Source organism: Micromys minutus, assembly GCF_963924665.1.
Source record: "Micromys minutus genome assembly, chromosome: 1".
Lineage (NCBI taxonomy): Eukaryota > Metazoa > Chordata > Mammalia > Rodentia > Muridae > Micromys > Micromys minutus.
In genome coordinates this window covers 150,537,338-150,558,116 of record NC_137969.1, presented here as the reverse complement: position 1 = coordinate 150,558,116, position 20,779 = coordinate 150,537,338, and the positions used below count along the sequence as shown (strand labels likewise).

At 36.8% G+C, this 20,779-nt stretch overlaps 1 protein-coding gene across 3 annotated transcripts in view; it reads left to right on the top strand.

Moving 5' to 3' along the window:
* The window catches only part of MEMO1 (mediator of cell motility 1), a 96,793-nt gene that overhangs the window by 51,065 nt on the left and 24,949 nt on the right, over positions 1-20,779 (top strand). For all 3 annotated transcript variants that reach the window (XM_080919474.1, XM_080919475.1, XM_080919476.1), the window contains 3 exons: positions 530-598; positions 8,995-9,107; positions 12,174-12,285. In XM_080919474.1, the coding sequence (XP_080775600.1) occupies positions 530-598; positions 8,995-9,107; positions 12,174-12,285 (294 nt within the window). The remainder of the gene's footprint in view (positions 1-529; positions 599-8,994; positions 9,108-12,173; positions 12,286-20,779) is intronic.

Genomic DNA, 20,779 nt, shown 5'->3' with positions numbered 1-20,779 from the left:
GAGGGTGAAAAGAGATAATGAAAGAAAACCAGAGCCATAATACACATAAAACAAGTCAGTTTTTTTTTTTTTTTTTTTAAACTGCTAGAGGCAGGGGAGTATGATCATCACAGGATATTTGGTTTGGTACTGTTAATATAATAACAGACTGCTGATTTCAGTCTATAATATAATATCAGAAATTAGCAACTTAAGCCAGAAGCAGACTAGTTCTTACTTCCCCCACTCCCATTTGTGCTGGGAATTAAACCCAAGGTTTTACACATGCCGAGCAGGCACTGTACCACTCATATAACCAACAACTAGAAAATATTTTAAAAGTTTATAATTGGAATATAGTATGGAACAATTGTGTGTTCTCTTACCTTCTAGAGGTTGCATCATTAGTTACATTGGTTTTTTTTTTAATATCTATATACTCAATTCTGTTTTATGTATCACAGTTAAGTTTTTAAAAAAAGTTTTATTTTCTTTATACTCACTTGATTTTAAACCTGGGGATTAATTTTAAAACTGTTTTTATTTGTAGCCATGCAGGATACACGTACTGTGGGTCTTGTGCTGCCCATGCTTACAAACAAGTGGATCCATCCATTACGTAAGTAATGCAGTTAGGAACCGTGTGGGATATTATAACGGTTGCTCTGCTGTACAGTAATACTTCAATCTGCTTGTTCTTATGGATTCAGTTTAATTACAGTTTAGACTTTTTAGGAATTTGTAGACTAGGAAATACCTTAATACTTTCTCTTTGAAGTAGAACGAGATCTCCTCGCCTCTGCCTTTAGTGCTGAGATCCGTGGTGTGCCATCATGTCTTTAGTTGTCAAGTGTTTCATTCTGACACTACTACAAAGTTTTTGTTTGATTTTTCAGTTTACATCACAAACCTAGATGTGAACATCTTAAAGAAAAATGAAGACAAGATTGCTTTGCTCTTTATAATCATTTTTGTAATTACTAAAAGCAAAAATTTTGTAACAATAAAGAGAAATTAAATTGAAAAGGTTTTATAAAATTTTTATTTAACCTTGTTCAGGAAGTCTATCATAACCAAGGTTATTTTAAATAACAATGTGTTTTGAACTTGTCTCTGTTTTGTTGAGTTTTTATTGATGATGTCATGCTAGAGGCATGCCTCAGAATTAGTTTGGCTTAGGGATATAAATAAGCCTAGGGCCTGTCCTTGGGTTCTGCACAGTGGGACTTAAGTGAGTTGACAGAAGGTCAGGATGAGAGGGGGAAGAGCAGAGCGTGTTGGGACACTGAGGAGGGAAGCTATGCACTTTGCAAGTAGAGGAGGTGACAAGTGCTGTGTGATCAGATCTTGTGTGTAATATCTAATATCTAAAATTGGGAATCAGTTGAAAGCATTTAAACAAGTTTAATTGATATTAAATTGTATATAGCATTTTAGAAATCAATTACATCATTAATGATCAATATATACTGAATAATAATCAAATACACAACTATTGGCTTGGATTTTAATACGTTCTAAGAGTAGCTTAATGAGTCCTAAAGTGGAAAGGGTTAAGTGCAGTAAGATTGTAACAATAGCATTCTGTTTTAATGTCCAATATTGAATAGTGAATTAAGTAAACATGGCAGCTTAGTTAATGCAGTATTTTGTAGATACTGAATATTGCCAGGCATGGTGATGCACCTGTAATCCCAATAGTGGGAGGCTGAGTCAGGAGATAACAAGTGTGGGGCCAGCAGGAGCTACATTGTGAGACCCTGTTATTAAATAAAATAATGAACTAATTATGAGTCATTGTAGCCATTTGAGAATATATCACACCATAGTCTAAAAGGAGGATATACATTTGTGTAAAATTGAGGGGAAAGTAAAAGTTTTCACAAGAAAATATTTTTAAAAACAGTAGTCATGTACAGATGATAATGGTTTCCTTTAGAATTTTTATTCTTTGATAATTTTATACATGTATGCAAAGTCTTTTGATTATATTTACTTCCCATTATGCACTCCTACCCCATCCCTGCAAGCTTGCAAGCTCCTTTTTTGTTAGGTTTTTTTGTTTTGTTCTGTTTTGTTTTATTAAATCACAGAGTTTAACTAGGGTTGCTTGTATAAGCAGGACTAGTTTACGTATTAGTGTGGTAACTAACAGTGATCATTAACTGCTCATACTAACCACAAAATGCCTCAGAACAGTGTATGCGTGTGCCTTTTTTTTTTATATATATATATATAAGTGGGGCAAATTGGGGGAGTAGTGAGGAGTGTAAATATGACCCGAATGGATGGAATTCTGAAAGGATTTAAACTACTACATTAAAAATAATGGACGTGACTTTTTTTTTCTAATTTTATTGGTCTTTGGACTATTGGTTTTAATTTTCATTTTTGTGTTTTGTTGGTCTCTTTGTTTTTTCTTTTTCTTTTTTAAAGAGAGAAAGAACAAAGTTGGGTGGGTAAGGAGATAGGGAGGATCTGGGAAGGATTGAGAAGAACAAAGAACATGATCAGAATATAGTGTATGAAAAAGTTTAATTAAAAAAGATCTTAATGAGCTAGAGTTAAAAGTAAACCTTAAAAAAATTGTCAGGCTGGAGAGATGGCTCAGCGATTAAGAGCACTGACTGCTCTTCCAGAGGTTCTGAGTTCAAATCCTAGCAACCACATGGTAGCTCACAACCACCTGTAATGGGATCTGATGCCCTCTTTTGGTGTGTCTGAAGACAGCTACAGTGTACTCATATAAATAAAATAAATCTTTTTTAAAAAAAGAATTGTCAAATCATTTTCATGATGAAAAATAAAAAAGTTCCAAGTATAGAAATAGTTGTATGGACTGGAAAGATGGCTCAGTAGTTAGAGCACTAGCTACTTTTCCAGAGTACCAGGGTTTAATTCCTAGCACTCACTTGACAGCTCAGAACTGTAACTGTAGTCCTAGGGGACTTTATGCCCTCCTCTAACCTCACATGCCCTCTTCTGACCTCCAAGAGCACCAGGCATTTAGATGGTGAAAACACACATGCACGCATGCGCACGCACATTTAAACACATTAAATAAACGTAAAGTGTTAAAAAGAATTATAATAAAAATTAAAACCATTTAGCAATAATAAAAACATTGCATATTAAGAATGGTGATTCTTTTTGTATGTGTGATGATGTAAATCAAGTCCAGGATCTTACACATCTAAGAATGTCCTGTTATAGAAATATATTGTTGTCCCCAAGTACTGTAAGCTGATGAAACACTGAATGAGAAACAAGAATGCTTCCTCTTACCATAGTGAAAGATAATGGGAAACAGGTGTTGCTCTTACATTTCTTTTACAAAATATACCCTGGCTTGGTAGGGCATACCTTTAATCTCATTACTGGGAAGGCAGAGGCAGGAGGATACCTGTAAGTTCCAGGACAATCCTGATTTATCTAGTGGGCTCCAATGCAGTCAGGACTACACAGAGAGAGACCCTGTGTCAGAAACCAAAACACAGATATGTATATAGGTTTATATTACTTAGCCATTTTATTTTAACACACATACAAATCTGTTGTACATTTTAATTACTTTTTATTTGTTTTTGAGACAAGAATCTGGCTTTGTAGCCTACACTGGCCTTGAATTTGAAGCAATCTTCCTGCCTCAGCTTCTAAAGTGCTGGCATTACAGGTGTATGCTACCATGCCAGACTTTGTGAATTTAGCTAGAAGATACCTCTGTCCAGAGCTCATGTCTTTTCTGCGTTCACTTTGTAACTGTTCATTTTTGTGGCTGAGATATAAGAAGGAAACCTATTTATATGCACATACACAGTTTCAAAAGGGAGCAGCAGGAACATTGTTAAGTCAGAACTTGAGAGAGTCACTGCAGATCTTTTAAGGGTTTCACTATATAATTTCAAAATTGTGTTTGTTCATACTGCCATCTGAAATATACCTGACTTAATTTTTACTTGAAAGCTTCAGTTTTATTCTGTACAACAAATATGTGAATTGTTTTACAGATCTAGTTTGTTTATTTTGGGAAAATTTTCTTCTAAATACTTAGTATTTGTATAGTTATTTTTTAAGTGAAAGTTGTATTCCGTGGAAAATGTGTCTAGTTCAGCTCTCGGCTCATCATACACAGGTTTTTTTCTCTGAGATACAATGTTTATCTGCAGAGATGCTTTATGAATCAATCCTCAGGGTTTGACTGTATTTTGTCATGCAATAAGGTGTGTTAGCAAGAATCAAAATTAAGGTGAAATTAGCAAAAATTAAGGTGTGTTAGCAAGAGTCAAGAATTTTGGTGAAATTAGCCTTTGAGAAATAGTGTAGAAATGAATGGATTATTGGCACACGGTTTCATTGCCCTGAACGTTTTGCTAACAGTTTTACTCTCCCTTATTCCTGAAGCTTAAGTGCTAGTCAGCAGCGGAGCGAGCAGAGACCTTCCTTTTCACTGTTCTGAGTTCTTTGTACTCCTCACAGCGTCCTGTGTGTTGTTAAGGTTGTGTAGATCACATTGAGTGATTTGATCTCAAGCATGGGAAAGGTTCACTGAGGAACTGGTGTTTAAGTTAAACCACCCTATGGAAAGGTTGACATTATACATCATTAAACTTCATCAAGGACCTGGAAGACTAGTGTATTCATAAAATATTAACAGTCAAGGGGAGGCCAAAGGAGTACAAGAAGTTGCTAGTTTGTTTGAGACTTTAAACCCATTTTAAGGATCAGGAGGATGGCTCAAGTGGGTAGTGTTTGCTGCACAGGCATGGCGACCCCATTACCCCAGCACTCACGTAAAATCTTAGTGTGGTGGTGCGCCCCGGGTATCCTAGTGCTGGGGAGTTTGGAGGGCAGGTGGATTGTAGATGGGAAGATCTTTGGGCTGACTTGTAAGATAGCTCAGCTGAAACTATGAGCCCTAGCTAATTTCAACTAGAGACCTTATTTTCAAAAATAAAGTCCAGAGCTCCTGAGGAAGATACCTGATGCCAAACTCTGGCTTCTACATGTGCTGACATAATATGCACCCACCCCTTATCCTCAACTCACGCATACACTAGGCTCCTCTCTACCTCCCTCCTCAATCCTTATTTCTAAGGGTTTTACTTGGTTAGATGATGCTTGTTTTTGTTTTTCAAGACAGCATTTCTCTGTGTTGCCCTTGCTGTCCTGGAACTAACCTTATAGACCAGGCCGGCCTCAAACTCATAAAGATTCGACTGCCTCTGACTTCGGTGCTGAGATTAAAGGTGGGTGCCACCACCACCTCAGTTCAGGAAGGACTTTTTAAAGTAAGGACAAGGGAAAGTGAAATGATCAGATTTGTGTTTCAAAAGATCATTTTGGGCCCTTGAATGATTTAAAAACTGGGACATTTCATCACGTTCCTTTTCATACTGACAGTTGTAAAGTCTTTTCCTGTCTGCTAACAAAACTAAAAGTTAAAATCTGAAATTGAGGAGGCAGTTGACAGAAACTTGAATTTAATTTATATTTTTCAAAGAGCTTTGTAAGACAAAAAATGTAAAAGCCCATGACATTTTTAGTCTTTAGTTAAAATATTTCCCCTCCCTGTGAAACACCTTTTAAAAAATTACTTCTAGTTCCATTAGTTGGAATAGGTAGTTGAAAAAAATGAAGGTAAGTGTTCATAAATCATATTCATTATAATAATTTCACAGAGCTGAATTCTCAGGAGCTGTGATAGGGGAACTGTATTTATTTCTAGGAAAATGTGATTCCCTGCCAGCCCTCTATTTCATATTAACGGTTTCATTTACCCATCAAGTAACAGCCTGAATACTAATACTGAAGTTATGTCTTTAAAGGCAAAATATCTTGTAGTTATTAAAGGAAAGGAACATAGCCTTGTGTATATATTTCCCTCCAAACAGTTGCAGTGGCTTACTGCTCATGGATCTAGCAAAGAAAGAAGGAAGAAATACATGAACTTCAATGTGCCTTGTTAATTTTCTTTTGTTAGCACTTTATCTAACAGAGACCACTATTTTGAGGTCACTGTTATCTTGAAACCTTCTCAAATGTTTCAATAATATTTACCCTTCTGTGGTTTTTGTATGTCATTTTTAAGGATCTTAACTTTTTTCTTGATTCCATAAATTAATTCTGGAACTGCACTAGATTGGTTGTAAGTGTGCTTTTACAAAACTAGAAAGAATTTATCGGGAAAACATCTGGCTAATTCCGATTGGTAGGAGCTCTTGTATATAGGTTGGGTTTGACAAAAAGGAACACTGAGGAAGTAGTCAGGGCTTAGTTGAAGGCCTTAGGCTCCCAGAAGACCACTGTTGTTTCATCTCTGGAGCAGTGTTCATTGTTATTAGTTAGGTTAATATAAGTCTTCAGATCTACTTCTTGTCATCCTTTGAGACAGGGTCTTTTGATGTAGCCCTGGATATTCTGGAACTTTGTAAGCCAGGCTGGCCTGGAACTTGGAGGAGATCTGCTTGCCTCTGCCTTCTGAGTGCTGAGATTAGAGGTGTGTGCTACTATACCTGCCTGAAGACTGACATTTAAAAAGTATCATTTTATATTTTAACTATATACCTTAGATTTTTTTCAAAAGCATCTTGATGTTAAATATTACATACTTTTTTTTCTTATAGAAACTAATTCTCAACCAGAACTCCTCCCCCCACTTTCATACTAAGGTTTTTCCTTTCCCTCCCTTCCCTATCCTTTCTTTCCCTTTTTCTTTTGTAAATAGAATCTTTCTATATTGCTTTGGCTAGCCCTATGTTCCCGTGTTCAACTGGTCCTCCTGCTTAAGCCTTCTGAGTATTTAATAGAGTATAGACATGTACCACCATGCTTAGCCAAATGTCACTCACTGATGTATTCCTGTATTTCCTGGGATTAATCAAGTGACCTAAACATTCCCAAGTTACAATTTTATGCATATTTCACATTAGACTTTAATAAAAAAATTTATTACTATTTGTGTTCTGCTATGATAGAACAGAATGGTACTTTTTGGTTTGTTTATTTAATACTATATGAATTTGACCCTCCCTCTTTATGGTACTGATGATACCTGTGATACAAATGTCGATTGTAGTGCTAACAAGATGGAGAAAGAGGGGCTAGAAAGATGGCTGAGTTCAATTCCCAACACGCACTTGGTGTCTCACAACATAATGGCATCCTGTGCCTTCTTCTGGTGTATAGGCATACATGTAGACATAACATTCAAATACACATAAAATATACAAGTAAATCTTTCATTGGTCCAAGGATAAAATAGTTTGCTTTTCCTGTGTGATTTCTTCCAAATTGAAGACTCTGAGAATAACTTAATTCAAAACTTCTTTTTATTCTGTATCCTCCTCCAAATTTGAAGTGACATGTCTTTAAAAAAAAAAAAGATAGCTTTTTTGGTTGGTCGTTTCATTCATGGATATAGTCTCCCTATACAGACCAGGCCTGCCTTTGCTTTGCCTCCTGTGAGCTACAGTTAAAGATGTGTTCCACTACAGCTGACATTGTTTTTCTTTGTTTTTTGTTTTTTTTTTTTTTAAAGAGATAGTGTCTGAGTTTTGTAAAACAAGTTGGCTTTGAAATTCTAGTCATTCTAGATGCTTCTGGGTTACCTTGAGTGTTAGGGTATAGGTATTGTTAGAGTATATAGTGCTGTCATACTTGGTACAGTAATAGAGTTCTATTAGAGTATATTACCACAGCACATACTCCTTGTCGGTCCATTTTCTAGTCACATAAGCCCTCTACCTGTTTTCTTCTTTCTTACAGTTCTCCCCCTTTTGAATCTTTAACTTATTTATGTTTATATATGGTATAGTAAGATTGTTATATTTGAATTTTAGAAAACAGAAAATGCATGGTTTCAGAATTTAGGTTGTAGAGCAAGTTTGGATGTTCGCTGTGAAATGACAGGAGGCTAATTTTGCATTTGGTGTTGAGACCAAGGGTCTGTGGAAGCCGTAGCTAGTGCTTAGCCCAGCTGTTTGCTTTAGGTAGACTACTGTGAAATCGTGCATTTAAAGGTTCTTTGTGTTTGAGAATGACAGATTTGAATGAGAATAGAAAGTTTATTACGTACAGTTCCTTTCGACCAGATGAAGCTCTGTTTCTTTGCTACCATAGAAGTGTCTAAGTAGCTTTATTGAATGCTTTGCAATGCTGTGTAATGTTGTTTTACATAGGTGTTTAGAAGTTTGTAGCAATATTATTTATTTTTATTAAAGATTTAGAATTTTAACGTAGCTAAAATATTTAAACTGATGTTACACTTTGAAATGTGTATAGTTAGACATTTAGAAATTATTTTTATGTATAACATTTATTGTAAAAATTTATACCTGGTATTTTCAATTATTGGACAAAAATTCAGATTAAAACTGAAGAGCAAATTCAGTTTTATTCTAATAGAATTCCAAGGACTGTGGTTTTAGTTCACAAAGTCTCACTTCCTCATATTTCTGGAAAACTAGAAACTTAGTGTAATCAATGGCCTTGTAGGGTTGGTTTCTTTGAAGCTCCTCTTTTTGGCTTCCAGGCCTCTTACTGCATGACTGTTAGGCATGTCCTTGGAGTCATGTGTTGTGGTTGTGCCCCATGTGTCTTCCACCCCTCCCCCATTCCCAGGATCTTGTTATGTAATCCTGGCCAACTAGAACTCACTATGCAACCCAGATTGGCTTCAAACTTGGAGCAGTCCTTGCCTCAGGGCTCCAACACTCTAGGATTATATGGGACACCAGTCCTGGCTTTGGAGTCTTTTTATATAAGTACTTCAGACAAGTTGATAAGGGCCCCATTTTAACTCTATTTGCTCTTGAAAAATATTTATCTCCAAATTGACTTGTAGTCAGGTGTGGGAAGTTGGAACTTTAGTATATGGATTTTGGTGAGAATATAGTTAAGCTCTTATGTAGGTAGTCAGCATGCAAAAACAAGTAAAAATTAAAGTTATTTTCCTTTTATTTAATAAGATTTGTGTAGAAGTACATTTGTTCTGTGTTTCTGTTGTGTATCTCCCAGCCGGAGAATTTTCATCCTTGGGCCTTCCCATCATGTGCCCCTGTCTCGATGTGCACTCTCCAGTGTGGATATATATAGGACTCCTCTGTATGACCTTCGTATTGACCAAAAGAGTAAGTATATAGAGACCATAGCTTTTAAATAGATAAAGCTCATTAATAAGGATTGCAATTTAGTTTAAAATATTTTAAAAGACACATATAAATAATACCTTAAATGTTTTGGTAACTAATCTGTATAAACAAGACACAAGAAATTGGTGTTCTTTTTAATAACTATAAAAATATGTTAAAGGCACTTAGCTCCATACCATAGTGGTTACATTTATATTTAGAGAAATACTTTGCTTGTGCTGTACCATGAAGCAAGATTTTAGTATACTTGCCAACTTGCTGAAAGACTGGGCAAGTGAACTCTATGTGTATTTATGTGTATTGATTTTTCACTTTAAATGATGGCAATAATACTTCATTTCCTCTCACTGTTTTTTATGGGAAATTATTCTATATTTTCTGAAGCTCTGAAAAGTAGTATAGAAATTTTAAATACATTTTGTTTTTAACATGTGTTATTTTTTTGTGTATATGTGTGTATGTATGCATGTGTGTGTGTGTGCTTGCAGGTCTGTAGTCATATATGTGGGTGTAAAGGTGCATGTGTGCCATGTGGAAGGCTGATGTCAGGGGTCTTTCCTTGATCATTTCACACCTGATATCTGACTGAACTCAGAACTCACTATTTTGGCTTACCTTACTTGTTTCTGTAACTGTATCTATCTGTGACTGTACCTGGGGAGCCCCTTTCTGTGTCCTGTGTACGGGTTACAAATGGGCTTGCTACAGCAGTCCAGCTCTTACATGGATTTTGAAGTACAAACTCCAGGCATTAAGCTTGTGTAAAGCATTTTATCTGTAAAGACATCTGTTGAGCTCCCATGTTCATTTTTTTGATTTTCCTTCTAGGATTTCAGAGGTTTGAGAGAGGGGGGGGGGAGGGGGAGAGAGAGTGTGAGTGTGTGTGTGTGTGTGTGTGTGTGTGTGTGTGTGTGTGTTGTAGCGTATGGTCTGTGAGTACATGTGTGCACTGTATGTTGTTTTTCTGTGCTGTCTATATTTTTCTTTTGAGACCATGTCTCTCACTGGCCTAGAACTCACCTAGAATGGGAGGCTGACTGGCCAAGGAGCCCCAGGCATTTTTACTTCCTCATTGGGTCATAAGTGTGCACCAACTATCAGACTCTTTTTTTTTTTTTTTTTTTTTTTTAAAGAAGTGATTTATCTACTGAGAGAGTCATCTTCCTTGTTTCCAGATGTCTTTTTTTTTCTTTTAGTTCCTTTCTTTCCTCCCCTCCCCTCCCCTCTCGTTCCTCTTCCTCTTCCTTTCCCCTTCCTCCCTCTCCCAATTTCCCTTCCCTTTCCTTCCTCTTTTCTTCCTCTTCCCTTCCCCTTCCTCCCTCCCTCTCCTAATCTCCTTTTCCCTCCCTTTCCTTCCCTTCCCCCCTCCCTCTTCACCCCCTTCTTCCCAGGATTTCCCAAAACTGGGTTTCTAGCTCTGTAGATCAGGCTGGCCTGAAACTTACAGAGAACCCACCTCTGCTTCTGAGTTCTGGGATTACAGATCTGGGCCACCACGCCTGGCTGTTTAGCTGGTTTTTTGTTTTGTTTTATTTTGTTTTTTACTACAATAAATGTAATGTTATTTATGGAGGAGAGTGATAAATGCTGATAACTCATTACTCATACTTTACTCTGAATTTCCCTTCTCTTGTTTCTTTCTGCATAATAACCACCTTCATGAACTTGGCAGTGTATCCTTAGCTCATTAAATTATGTCTATAAGGGATGCTGTTGTTTCATTCGTTTGCAGTAATTTCTTACATGGAATGAAAGGTGTCATCTGTAAGAGCTGCTTTAGGTCTTGCTTTTTACAATTTGTTTCATAAAATAGTAGCCATTTGATATTTGAATAGCTCTTATTAATGAAAACAGAACATAACATAAGGGACACACTTTCCTCTTTTTTTTTTTTTTTTTTTTTTTTTTTTTTTAAGATTTGTTTATTTTATGGTTATGAGCATTTTGCTCACCTACATGTCTGTGCACTGCCTGCCTGCCTAGCACCTGAGGAGGTCAGAAGTGGGCTTTGGATTCCTTGGAACTGGAACTGTAGAGGGTTGTGAACTGCTATGTGGGTGCTGGGAATGAACCTTGGTCCTCTGCAAGAACAAGAGCTCTTAACTACTGAACCATCTCTCAAGCGTGCGTGTGCCCTCCCACTTCCCAATTCTTAAGGGCCTGTTTGGTACAAGCAAAGAAATGGATTATTTTTAAAAGGTATTTTGTAGAAATGAGATCTTAACTACCATTCTTTTCCCTTTGTTTTTTGTTTCTTCCCCTTCTCCCTCCTTTCTTTTTTTGAGAAAGGAATTTACTAAGTGAACTCAGCCAGATCCTGAGCCTACTCTGTAGCCCAGGTTGGTCTTGAGTTTGTGCTCCTCCTGCTTTTCCAAGTAGCTGGGTTATGAGTGTGAGCCAGCAGCCCTGGCGCTTAAGTTGTTCTTATGCTGGTTTACACACTAAATTTCACACAGTGATCTGTAGTCGTCATTGTAAGTATAGCTCAGCAGCAATAACTAGATTGCTACATAATTTTAAGTTGGCACAATACTGTGGTGGATTTATGCTTTCTGCTGTAAGTTAAAGTTTGGATCTTGGGAAAGATAGTATTGGAAGTGATACTTTTACGTTGTTGGTATAGTAGAAGTATGAAATAAAAATTATACACAATTATAAAAACAAAGCAAAACTAAAAAAAAACTATTATTAACCTTGTATGCCAATAGATTGGTAGTTTTTCTGTTATATTTGGAATACTAATGAGCTTTTTTGGCTAGACATTTTTTAAATTGAAAGAATGGCCCAGACCCAGAGTTTATTTTAGAAATGTTAAAAGGAGCTGATGGAAAATGTTACTGTGTTACTATCCAAATGGTAAGTCTTTATATGTATTATGTCATGTAATAAAATTAGTCATTCTGTCTTTCACTTACAGTTAAAAAATGGAGTATGTGGTGCTTTGGTTTCTTGCCATAGTTTATAGTTTTATGTTGCTCTGGTGGACGCTTATAAAATAAATGTATGCATTAATATTTGTTTTAATATATTTTGAAATCTCTTTAGTTTACGGAGAGCTATGGAAGACAGGAATGTTTGAACGCATGTCTCTGCAGACAGATGAAGATGAACACAGTATTGAAATGCATTTGCCTTATACAGCTAAAGCCATGGAAAGGTATATTGATTAATATAAGAAATCCCAGAGAAGTCATAGATTTTAATTTCTTTGGGATTATTTTAGCCTAGGATAAGATAATTTGTCAAAGTAAGGAGATTAAAATTTTATTTAAAATTAAATATATCTTTATGAGGATTAAAGTTGATTTTTAACTAGTTGTCTATTAAGGTTGAACACAGGAATTGACCTGATTTTTTTATTTAAGATGGAAATTGAGACTGATGTATCTTTGTTTGGTATAATAGCCAATAGACTTTTAGGTGTTTTAGGATAATCATTATATTTTTTCTGGTACTATGGTTTTAAAACTTTAAATTCGGAAATACCTTTGGAAGTCAGTCTTTCCAGAGTTTTATAAAGGTTCACCTAACACATGCTGACGATGGTGATGACAAGGATGTTGTAGAGGTGTAGTGCCCAGTAGAGGTCTTCCTGTGGTCAGGGTGCCCTGGAGGATAAGCAGTAGAACGAAGGGGAGGAGCTGCTTTGCCCTCTACCATCTATTCCAGTGCCCATTCTTTTGCCCAACACATAATTATTGATTAGTCAGTAAATGAGAAATAAACTGTCTATAGAATTTTCCTTTCAGTGTTACATTTGAATTAAAAAGTCTTATTTGTAGTTAAGTTTCTCTTTTTTGTATGCCATTTTTAAAAATTATTTTAATTTTATGTACATTGGTGTTTTGCTTGCATGTTTATGTGAAGGTGTTGGATCCCCTGGCATGGGAGTTAGAGACAGTTGTGACCTGCCATGTGGGTTTTGGGTCTTGAACCTGAGTCCTTTGGAAGAGCAGCCAACACTCTTAACTGCTGAGCCATCTCCCCAGCCTCCGATATGTCATTTCTTAATATATACTTAGTATTTTATACAGTTTTAGTAGTTCTAAATACACGATGCTATTCTTTCTGTAATTTGTTAAATTTATCAATAAGGTCTAAAAATCACATTAATATTTTAATATACATATGGGTTATTTATTTTTGACTGACATTTACAACTAGCTAAAGAGCAAAGCTTTTTATATTGTGATGAATTTTTTTTGTTATAATTCTGTGTATTAGTTTTTTGTTGTGATATTTTATTTGTTAAATTTGTTAGAACTTAAAAAAAACTTCTTTAGTATTTTGTTTTATGTGTATGAGTGTTTTTGCCTGCATGTATGCCTGTGAACCATTTTGTGAGCCACTATGTGGGTGCTCTTAACTAGAACTTGGACCTCTGGAAAAGAAGTCAGTGCTCTTAAGCACTGAGCCATATCTCTGGCTCTTGCTTTTTATTTTTCTGATACAGGGTCTTGTGTAGCTTCTGCTGCCTGTGACTGTAGGGCAGCCTTCCTGCTAAGATGATAAGTACAGGCTCACACCCAGCTTTAATTTTTGTAATTAATAAGTGTTTTAACTCAAATATGAATGATCTGATGATTTCTATGTAATTTGTTCTGGTTGACTAAGTCTGTTACTGTAGGTTTTTTCCTCTTTTATTCAAAGTTTTATTGTCTTTTTTGTCCACATCTATTCATACTAATCATGAAGAATTATATCAACTTGAAGATGTTTGAAAAAAAAAATCTATGCAATATTAACTTAAAATTTTAGGTTCTGGTTTTGTATTTTGTTGTTTGTTTGTTTGAGGCAAGGTCTACTATCTGTGCCACACCAGCCTAGAATGAGCTTTGTAGCCAGGCTGGACATGGGGTCCTCCTGCTTCAGCCTCCTGAATGCTGGGGTTATATGCCCAACCAATTGTCTTTTATGATGTTCTAACTATTGAGAAAAAATTATCAAAAATATATAGGTCTTTTTTGATTTGTTGGCATAACTAAAGTTTCTATTCACCAAATAAGTTTTTTTTGTCATTTGCTGAAAAATTTATATATTTTATTATGTGAATTAATGGATTGTAGTACAATACAGTCAATAAACAACCTTCTAAAGGAGGGTTAAAAATAACATGTTGTTACTTTGAAAGTCAATTATGTAAACTGTAGGAGATGTAAGAAAATAGAAATTTGAGATCTACAAACACAGTTCTAATTCATAACTCTCCCTCTTTCAGTGCTCAGTGAGCTTCTCCCACATCATGTTAAGATCCCTAACATTACTTCTAGAAGAAACCAGTAAGCATTTGCTCATACTTACTGTGTTGTGTCAATTAGTTATCAATGAATAATGGATTATTACAGAATTGAGTGGCTTAAAATCACAACTGTTGTATAGTTTCACATTAAAAATTGAAGTAGGAAACACTGTTCTTAGTACAGCTGAAGAGACATTGGTGGGTTAGAGAGGCCAGGATGCCCTCACTTAGGTGTTTTCAGTCACAGTGCTCACTTCCTTAAGAGACGTAGTACCACTTCCACCAATTTCTGCTTTTCAGAACAAGGTACCTATGTCAGTGAAAGTGTAAGGGAGGATGATGTGTTTTCTTTCTTGATAGGAGCAGCACAGGAACAGTTGAGAGTCTGTCTGTGGATGGTCTATTACAGTTCCACTTCATTTGGGCAGTTCATGTTTCTGCAACACATACTAGTTACTAGTCTTTCAAAATGCTCAGATTTCTGTTACATTTACTTTTTACTGTTGTGATAAAACACCATGACCAAAGCAACTTAGTAAAAGGAAGATCAATCCAGGACCAGGAAGCAGAGAGAATACTGGGAATGGCAGAAGTGTTTTGAACCTTCAAAGTCCACTTCTTGTGACACAGTTCTTTTAACAAGGCTATGAAAATGCCATATGAATTCTTGTGTGGTAAGATGAACAATGAATAAAAAGACTTTTTTGAGAATGTGATAACTAACCACAGTAGAACTTTCATTGGAGAGTAAAATGGAGATTCAGGAAGCATTGTGGAATGGGTTAATTCACAGCAGTTTCATACTGTAGCCACAGAACAGAGAGTAGTCCTTGACTCCAGTTGGTTCTCTATTCTGGTAGTAGTTTCATAGTTTACCTGATTCACTGATTAGTTTGTTTTTAATTGTTTAGCTGGGTCATTTGGACTGTTTTACTGTGTCATTTTACTTTTTCTTAAGAAATTGGCTTTCATACCTTTAATCCAGAGGTGCATCGATTTCTTTGAGTTTGTGGCCAATGTGGTCTACAGAGAGAACTCCAGGACAGCCTAGGCTACACGGAGAAATCCTGTCTTGAAAAAACAAACAAACAAACAAGGAATGAGTGAATGAATGAATGAATGAATGAACGAATAAACAAACAAACAAACAAGTAAATAAATAAATAGGCTTTCAGGCCTTGCTCAAGCTTGTCATCCTAGCCTTTGTGAGGCTTGAGGCAAAAGGGTAAGTGTTCGAGGTCCTGCTACCTACAAGGGTCTACTTTGTACCCGAGTTTCCATTTGGTTTAATGTATTCAAGGCCTAGAAACCTCATCTAGTGTTTCTTTGAGTTCAGACTTGTAGCTGCACCACTTTGGTTTCTGTTAGGTTGTGCTTCTAGCCACCTGTCCAGGAGCTCTTTGGATTCATGAATGAAATACCACACTCTCTCACTCTCACACACACATTCTCTCTCCCCCCCCCTCTTTCTCTTTCTCTCTCTCTCTCTCTCTCTCTCTCTCTCTCTCTCTCACACACACACACACACACACACACACACACACCAACCAGTTAATAAAATGCCTTGACTATCTCAAATGCTGGGCAGTTCTAATCCTCCCTGCGGCTAGCACACATTTCCCTTCTGTAATCCTGGTTTAATACATTTTAATTCTATATTTTATCCTTATTGCCCTGGCTCTTTCTGGGTGGCTTCCTAGTCTTTGCTGCCAAGATGTTTCTGGGTAGCCCTTCTAGGGGGTGGCATTTCTTTTCACCTATATTTCAGATGGCTTTCCTTCTGCAGCTCTAAATCTGATCTGTTTCCCTCCAAATCATGGTGATTTCTTCCCTTTCTCTCTTCTTGTTTCTAGCTTTCACAAATTCTAAGGTCCTACCTCAATCTACTTGCCCAGCAGTTGGCCGTTGGCTCTTTATTGATCGATGAAGAACCAATTGGGGACAAGGATTTTAGTGTTGGTCTGGAACATTCCTGATTTGGGGGGCCAGATTAATTCAGAGCATTAGAACCAATCCTCAATACAGAGTGATAAAATTCTTTTAAGTACTTTATAGGTTTTCTGTTTATCAAATAAGAGCTGTATTCTCTTAAGAAATAATGCCATCTGAGATTCTTTTTGAGAGTGTCTTTTCTCTACTTTGGACCCCTAGCTATAGTCAACAGAGTAAGTTTAAGCTCTTTAACCTGGACAACTGTGTAGGCACGTGTTCCTAGAGATGCACTTCATTTGGTGACCATGAGCCCCTACTTTATTTACTATCAGTTCTTTGGATTTAGTCTTTGTCTCATGTTGGCTGTTTGCTCTCCCCTCCTCATTTTCTTTTCTCTCTCTCCTTTGAGGCCCCCCCCCCAGCTCCCCTGTTTTTCTTTGGTTCTTTGTATATTTGATGTGTGTGTTTATGAATGTACAGGGATGTATATACCATATATGCACATGAGGAGGCCAGAATAGGATATTATGTGTCTTCCTCTTTCTGTCTCTTTATTAACTGGCTTGAGACAGGCTTTCTCACGGAATCAGTAACTTACCATTTTGGCTAGGGTGGCCAGTCAGATCTTGGAATCTTCCTGTTTTCTGTCCTCTAATGGTAGGGTTACAAGTATGAGTTAGTTTTCCAATCCAGTAATTCTTTATTATAAATTTTAACAGTTCACCAAACTCATGATTTTCCTTTACATGTTCTGGTACTATTTCATGTTCTCTGTCTGGAGCCACTAAAGTTTATACAATATCTCCTTTGCCCAGTGTAAGACTGGCCCAAATAACTTCACTTACTGGTTATTGAAAATGGATAGATATTAATTGATTTAAAACTTTTAATTTAAAATTCAATCAAATGCTCTTTTTTGTATTTACTTTTTCCCCCAGGTATATTTTTTTATTACTCAATATTTACATGAAAATAATAAACATATATATTGGCAGAGAAATATTGACTTCCCTACCAAAGGCAATTAATTAACAGACACAAGGACAGAAGAAATTGCATTAACATTTCATTTCACAATGGGATGATACCTCAAATATATACTTTGGTGTATTTTTTTTCTCTTTCAAATTTATTTTTTAAAAAAGAGAGACGTACAGATTTCAAAAGGCATTTTGGCATAACACTATATGAATATATTTTTGTCAGTACTTAATTCTTTTAGAAGTTTGATAGCATGCATTGAAATCTACTAGTTACCATAAGCATAAAGTACATGTAGAACAAATGCTCTTTTTAAAATCACTTTTTAAAAAAGATTTCTTTATTATGTATAAGTACACAGTAGCTGTCTTCAGACACACCAGAAGAGGGCATCAGATCTCACTACAGATGGCTGTGAGCCACCATGTTGCTGGGATTTGAACTCAGGACCTTGCTCTTAACCATTGAGCCATTTCTCCAGCCCCCTCTAAAATGATTTTTATATCATGAAGTATATGCATTTTAAAAAAAGTCTATTTACCAAAGAGTTACTAGTATCTAATTGTAGACATCTCATACATGCCCGTGACCATAAATAGCAGTTGCATGGCTGAGGAGGGAGGACCATGACTGAGTTTTGAGCCTGATACTTACCAGGTTTTGTTTTTGTTTTTGTTTTTTTTAATTTTGTAATTATATTTATGAACAGAAAACTTAGTGTACATTTAACCCAGTTTAATGGCGAGTTCTTTAGCCTTTGCCTTTTCCAGCTTGGAATTCGAGCTACAGACTTAGGACCCAGAACATTGCCTCCCCAGTGGCGGTGGATCTTGTCATATCTGTCATTATAATTGGTCCTAATAGCTTCTACCAGCTTAGCCAGAGCACCCTTGTCTTCTGAGTTAACCTGTGTGAAGGCAACAGTGGTGCGTGTCTTCCTGTGGACCAGGCACCCCAACCTGTTCTTTCCCTTGATAGTGCAGTAGGGCACCCCCATCTTTCGACACAGGGCAGGCAGGAAAACCACCAGCTCAATGGGGTCTACATCATGGGCAATCACCACCAGCTTTCTTGTTCTCTACCAAGGTGGTGACTGTATTGACTCCTGCTCGCAGGACAGGTGGTCTTTTAGTTGGGACGGCCGTCCTCTTTGCCAGTGTCCCCTTTGCCAGCGGCTTTCTTCTCAGCATGGGCCCGTAGCCTTCTTCTCTCGCTTTGTCTCTGGCCTGTACGTGTGGGCAAGCTTAAACAGCTGGGTAGCTGTTTGCCTGTCCAGGGCCTGGGTGACTAGTTAATGGCAGGAGGTACTTTGAGCCACTTATAGAGTATGGCTCTTTGCGACCACAGCCTGATGTAGCGTGGCCGTTTGATGAAGCATGTTTGATCTCTTTTGGGCTGGATGTCCTGCCCCATGCTGAAGTTCTTGGGCCTTTTCTCAAACAAGGGATTGACCACCTTTTTGGCCTCTTGCTTCTTGACGACGGCGGGGACCAGGGCCACCTTCTTCCCCTTGGCCTTCTTTCCTTTGGCGTCTTGCTTGGCTGGAGGAGAGAGCTGTTTTTGTTTTTGTTTTGAGACAGGGTTACACTTTTGTAGCAAAGGATGACTTGGGACTCACCATGACCCTTTTCCTCAGCCTCTTGTTGGGAGTGTGGATAGGAACCACCACACCAGACTTACTTTTACAACAGTTTCTTCAACATTTGACTTCACTCCTCTCCCAGTTGTTATTATCACAAATAGTTGTTACATGATTTTTTAAAAGTGACTAATAGCATTTTATTCTTATTTCATTTTTGTTACTTATAATTCTGCTATTTTAAATTTCAAAAGATGATAATTCATTGAGTGTGTGTGTTGTGCAGGTGTTTGCATGTGGTGTGGAGGCTGGAGATTGATGTCTTTCTGATTGCTTTGCATTTTAATCTTTGAGACAGGATCTCTCACTGAACTCAAAATTTAATTCTTGCCTAGACTGGCTGCCCAGTGAGCTCCTGGGATCTTCTTATCTTGGTCTCCCCAGAACCAAGGATTGCAGATGTGTGTATGTCTAGCTGTTTATATAGGTACTGGGTGTAAAATTCAGGTTTTTGTGCTTTGTATCAGGTACTTTATTAACCAAGCCATGTCTGTATCTCTCGCTGGAGCCCTTTAAAAACACTGGATGTCTGTGCTATAGCCTAGTGGGAGAACGCTTGTCATGTGTATACCATGAATATACAGCCCTTCACCCCATAGTGACTGGAAAAAATACCATAAAAAGGAGAAAAAGAAAGTGACTCATCCTGTTGCTCTGCTCTGACACTTAAAAATAATAATATATGATTTGAAATTACAAATAGAACCATGAAGGATAAAACAAACAGTGAAAGTCTCTTTGGTCTCATTTAACCTGTTTATCACCAGGGGGATTATTATTATTATTATTATTATTATTATTATTATTATTATTATTATTGGATATTCTCCATATTTACACTTCAGATGTTATTCCCTTTTCCCCCACTCCCATTCCCCCTTCCCCCTAACCAAGGAATTTTTAAGGGTATACTGATATTTGCATTAAAGTTTGTATACATAGAAATTCTTTAGTTTTTGAAGATAGCCTTTCTCTGTGTAATAGCCCTGACTGTCTTGGAACTCTCTCTAAACCAGGCTGGCCTCGAACCCTGACATTTCTCCTCCTCTGCCTCCCGAGTCCTGGGATTAAGACTAGTGCCTTTGCTACCTGGCTAGAAATGTTTAATATGATTATAAACCTATACATTTTATTTTGTTTCTTTTCTCCATTTTTTATAGTTCAATTCATAATAATTTTCATTGTCAAACGTAAGTGATTTTGAAGAAAATGAAATTAAGTTAGGATTTATAAAAATTATATTTTGGGAAAATGAACTTTGAATTATTACTATATCATAATTCCTGTTTTTTTTCCCAGTTTACTCTGGTCATTTTTTCCATGTTTATTTTTTCTTTGTTTAGGTTTTTACAGCTTAAAGTATAAAGTTTTTAATTTAAAAAATGTGTAAGAGTAAGTGAAGTAGCATGGAAAGTGTTTAATTGAAAGTGCAGTATTTTGGGGCTGGCAGATTGGCTCACTTGTTCCTCTCATGAGGGACCTGGGTGGGCTCAATTCTCAGGACCACATGGCCTTAAATGACTGTCTGTGACTCCAGTGTTTGGAGCTCTAACTCTCTTTTCTGGCTTCGTCTGGTACTGCATGCTCATGGTGTACAAGCATTTATGCAGGAAAAACATCCATTATGCACATAAAACAAGAGTAAATAAATCTTTAAAAAGGAAATAAAACTACTCAGAGCTGGGCCTGGGGTGTTGTGTGTGAAATTGTAGCATTTAGGAAGACAAAGACTGGAAAGTTAACCTAGACTACATAGCTGTACCTACCTCAACAGAACTCACCCAGTGCTCATGTTCCTTTAACGCCTGTGCTTGTTCTGTTATTGCCATTGTTCTGTACATAGAGTGTGTGTCTAATTCC